Here is a 4,315-nt window from a genome sequence, read left to right on the forward strand (position 1 = left end):
ATTGCTACAGTCACAATAGTGAGTGCAAAGTTGTCATTTTAGTATTTTAGCCTGAAAAATCCTCAAAACCAGTTTTGAATGAAACCACACGTACTGTTTCTTATCTGACAATACCTGTTTGCGCTTACATTAACCTTATAAAGAAATTATGTTTGTTTTTTTTTTCCTAGTTATTAAACCATGTCTTAAAAGAGCTCAGGGAAATGAAACAAGTCAGGGAGAACCTCTTGGAAGTCCATCTGAATGGCAAGTACCGCAGCGTTACTCCGACGTTCTGTTGTATTCAGTTGCTGGGTGGTGTAAGTGCCGTGTGGTTTGAGCGGTTGCTGTCTGGCTTTGATGACAGACACGCCGCCTTTTGTGTCTCTCTCCATGTAGAGTATTTGTGTGCTTGAGTGACTTTTCAAAATGACTCAGTTTGGTCACCACAGAACTCGTTTTAACCCTGGAATCATTACACCTGGAAATTTCTGTCCAGTATTAACTTCTGGAAAGGGAGAGAAGCTGCAGGTGCAGTTGCTGGGGGCTGCAGACCTGGCTCTTGGAGTGATGCAGAACTGCCAGTTTGTCATGAAAAATCGTTTTTCTTTCAGGGCTTCTGCAGACTAACGACAAAGTGGCCCTGAAGGAGATCACCAGGCAGCTGCACCTGGAAAATGTGGTTGGCGATAAAGTTTTTGTGAGTATCAACTTCATTCTGCCCTTCGCCTACCTCCCACAAAAATCCTTGCCTAGAAAACTGGCTTCGTGGAGTGCAGCTGGTTGAGACCAAATGGGCTTTGAGAGGCTGTTGGCAAAATGGTGATGGGGTGGCTCAGCCTTCTCAAAGCTCGCTCTTAGAATCAAACATCTAATAACTGATGGCAGTCGTGAACCGTGGCAGCACGCGCCTGCAAAGTCCCTGGTTTACAAACACTTCCAACATGCCAGCAAATACTTGTCTCCTGCACCAGTGCTGAACGTTCCGTGTGGCTGGTTGAGCAGTGGAGAGGCCACACCTTGAACACTGTGGCCTGTTCTGGCCCCTCACTTCAGGAAGGACACTGAGGGGCTGGAGCGTGTCCAGAGAAGGGCAAAGAAGTTGGTGAAGGGTCTAGAGAGCAAATCTTATGAGGAGTGGCTGAGGGACCTGGGGGGGTTGAGGCTGGAGCAAAGGAGGCTCCGGGGAGACCTTCTGGCTCTGACAACTCCCTGACAGGAGGGTGGAACGAGGTGGGATCGGTCTCTTTTCCCAATGAACAAGCGACAGGGCGAGAGGAACCAGCTTCCAGTTGCGCCAGGGGTGGTTGAGGTTGGCCCTGAGGAGCCGTTTCCTTACAGAGAGGATTGTCAGACATTGGCCCAGGCTGCCCAGGGCAGTGGTGGAGTCCCCATCCCTGGAGGGGTTTAAAAGACACGTCGATGTGGCACCAAGTGACCTGGTTTAGGGACCCTGGCAGTGCAGGGTGGATGGTTGGACTTGATGATCTTGAAGGTTTCTTCCAACCAGATGATTCTGTGAATGTTACTGAATCCTGATACTTACCAAAACCCATCGATGTGGACTTGGAGGAGGAGGAGGGATGGAAAGGCTTCTCGTAACGTTTACTTTAATCCTGGAAATGAAACAGGCATTAAGCATTCCGCAGTCAGAGGGGTGGGGTGTTTCGGAAACGTGGGCTTTAACATTTCAAGACAAAGAGTCAGCAAGTTAAGCATCTGCAGTCGGTACCTTTGGTACATTTGCACGCTTTTCCAGTTCGTGGGGAAATCCGTCCAGGCTTCCTAGAGCTGTCATTTTGCATAGAATTTCTATTAAAATACTTGTTTCTATTGACCTTCCCCAAAGATAAGAATGAAGGGAATAAGGGAGGGGCTTCAGATCGAATTTCACTCATTTAAGTATGAAATAACTTGGACTGGAGATCTGAGCTCCCCTGGTTGGTGCCAGTTACTCAGCCAGTGTTCCTGAGAGTCCTTCTTCTGGTACCAGAGAGGTTCCTCCTGCGCGTCACCTCCTCCTCCACGCCCAGACAGGCCCTTGGAGACTCACCCAGGTGTGAGCCTTGGGTCACCCCGATCCGAGTGGGTAAAGCAGAACGGTGAGAGGGGAGAAGGGCGAGGTCTCCCCTCCTCCCCAGAGGAGGGTTGTTTTCCTCAGGAGCACTCGGGAAGCTGTAGAGATAAGGTGGTGCTGCTTTCGTTCAGAGAAACCAGAGAACCAGGTGTGGTGCTTTCCCCTGGTAACTAAAACGCTCCACGGTGATTGTTCTCCACGGGGCGAGACGTTAGGCGGCATGTTCGGCCTGTGTGTGGATGGAAACTGAGTCTGCAGTCGCTGTGTGAGGAAAGACCAAGATGCTGACAGTCGGCTGAGTTTACAGACGTGCTCCTCACCACCGGTTTTTGCCCATCTGAGGCGGTTAGTTTGGGGTTTTCAGACTGGAAAAAAGTGCCTGGGTGTAGAGCGAGCTGTTGGCTTTCTCCCCCGGAGAGGCTGCGACTGTAGGTGGGTGCGTGTGCGCCGGTGTGGCAGGCGGGGGCTTGGGGGGAGCCCTCCGCTGGAGCCTGACCTTGCTGCAGTTCCACAGCTCTGCACGTGACACCTTTGTCTTCTCCCCTAGGGCAGTTTTGCTGAAAATCTTGCGTTCCTTCTTGAGGCGTTAAGGAAAGGTAAACACCCGGAGCCCCTGTCCTGAGACTCTGCGTGTGTGTGTGTGTCACTCGACTGAAAAGCGCTTGTGTGGGGGCTTTGTTCATCGACTCGTACAAGTGGTATGAAGAAATCGAGCCCAAGAATGTGTCCTGGTTACAAAGTAACCTAAAAAAAATCAGACAAACGTACACCTAACGTAACTGATGCCACAGAATCTTGCGTGTGATGGCCAGCTGTGAAGGGCAGATTATTCTATCCACACCGAAGCTATTAAAAATAGCTTATAATTATTAAATTTTTACGAGATGTTATTGTGAAAGGCAAGAGAGCTGAGTGGAATAGCTAAAGTAAGAGGTAAGCTGTTAAAACCGGGGTCTGTGAAAGCTGCAGGGGTGAGAGCCTGGTGCCGAAGTGACTGTTCTAACTGTCCAACCTCCTCCGTGGCAGGAGACCGCAGCAGCAGCTGTCCGGTGCTGTTTGTGCTGGATGAATTCGACCTGTTCGTTCACCACAGGAACCAGACGCTGCTCTATAACCTCTTCGACGTGTCGCAGTCAGCGCAGACGCCGGTGACGGTCATCGGGCTTACCTGCAGGCAGGTGAGGGATCGCGCCTCCCCGGGCAGAGCTTTTAGTTCTCCTGAAGAGAACTTCGGTCTCTTCGTTTACGGAGGGACTTTTCCAAGTTACCCGTTTTCCTGACTGCTGTTCTCGGTAAACTGGGTTGGTGTGAGAATAGCCAAGTTACGGCAAGATGAAGAATAATTAACCCGTTGTCGGAGCCTGAGTCGGGGGTCAACGTGGTTTAGGTGATGTTTAGCTGGGCAGATTTCAGGGAGTTAATAGAATAGTTAGTAGCTGATGCAGTAACTGATGGCGTGACAACAGGCACGTGAACTGACGGCTGCCAGCCTGCGTGTCCGGGGGAGAGACGCCTTGCCTGGAGCCAGGACAGGCCAGAACGTCTTGAACACAGACTGAAGTACCTGAAATATTTACATCATCTTGGAGGAAGCAGCTAGGGGGTGACCCTGAACCGGGGAGAGGGGCAGTTGTTGGGTGTCACGGGGCACGTGGGTTATAACCATCAGCAAAGGTCGTGTCGGAATGTTTTAAGCTTGAGAATTTAATAAGTTTGTTTTTTTCCCCCCAACGTGATTTACTTTGGTGCTTTCTCTTCTCTTTGTTCTTTGATTCTTTGCACTCAATGCATCTGCGTTTTAAATTGTTATGTTGGCTGTGTTTTAACAAGGATATCCTGGAGCTCTTGGAGAAGAGAGTGAAATCAAGGTTCTCCCACCGGCAGATACACTTGATGAATGCCTTTGGTTTTAAGCAATACATGAAGATATTCAAGGAACAGCTTTCTCTGCCTGCTCAGTTTCCTGACGAGTCTTTTGCACAAAAATGGAATAACAATGTTCAGGTATTTCAAGCTCTTTGTATTTGGTTCTGGTAGAACTTCTGAAGTAAGACTGTTTCTAAGAGTAAATTGAGTCTGATACAAAATAAATCAAACTGTGAAGAGATTCTTTGGATATTACAGAATCGTTTGGGTTGGAAAAGCCCTTTCAACTCTCGAGTCCAACCATTCTCCCAGCACTGCCAGGGCCCCACGAACCCCTGGCCCTCAGCACCACCTCCACACCGCTGGCAAACCCCTCCAGCCGTGGGCACTCCA

The 4,315-nt window shown here is 49.7% G+C and overlaps 1 protein-coding gene across 1 annotated transcript in view; it reads left to right on the forward strand.

Annotated features, from left to right (window-relative positions):
* Positions 1-170: 170 nt before the first annotated feature.
* Positions 171-4,315, forward strand: part of ORC4 (origin recognition complex, subunit 4) — a gene marked incomplete at both ends in the record, with an annotated part of 4,663 nt that continues 518 nt past the window's right edge. Inside the window, 5 exons of the mRNA XM_010140258.1 lie at positions 171-246; positions 594-679; positions 2,604-2,652; positions 3,083-3,234; positions 3,887-4,060. Of these exons, the coding sequence (XP_010138560.1) occupies positions 171-246; positions 594-679; positions 2,604-2,652; positions 3,083-3,234; positions 3,887-4,060 (537 nt within the window). The remainder of the gene's footprint in view (positions 247-593; positions 680-2,603; positions 2,653-3,082; positions 3,235-3,886; positions 4,061-4,315) is intronic.

This window comes from Buceros rhinoceros, unplaced genomic scaffold (genome assembly GCF_000710305.1).
Source record: "Buceros rhinoceros silvestris isolate BGI_N320 unplaced genomic scaffold, ASM71030v1 scaffold18477, whole genome shotgun sequence".
Lineage (NCBI taxonomy): Eukaryota > Metazoa > Chordata > Aves > Bucerotiformes > Bucerotidae > Buceros > Buceros rhinoceros.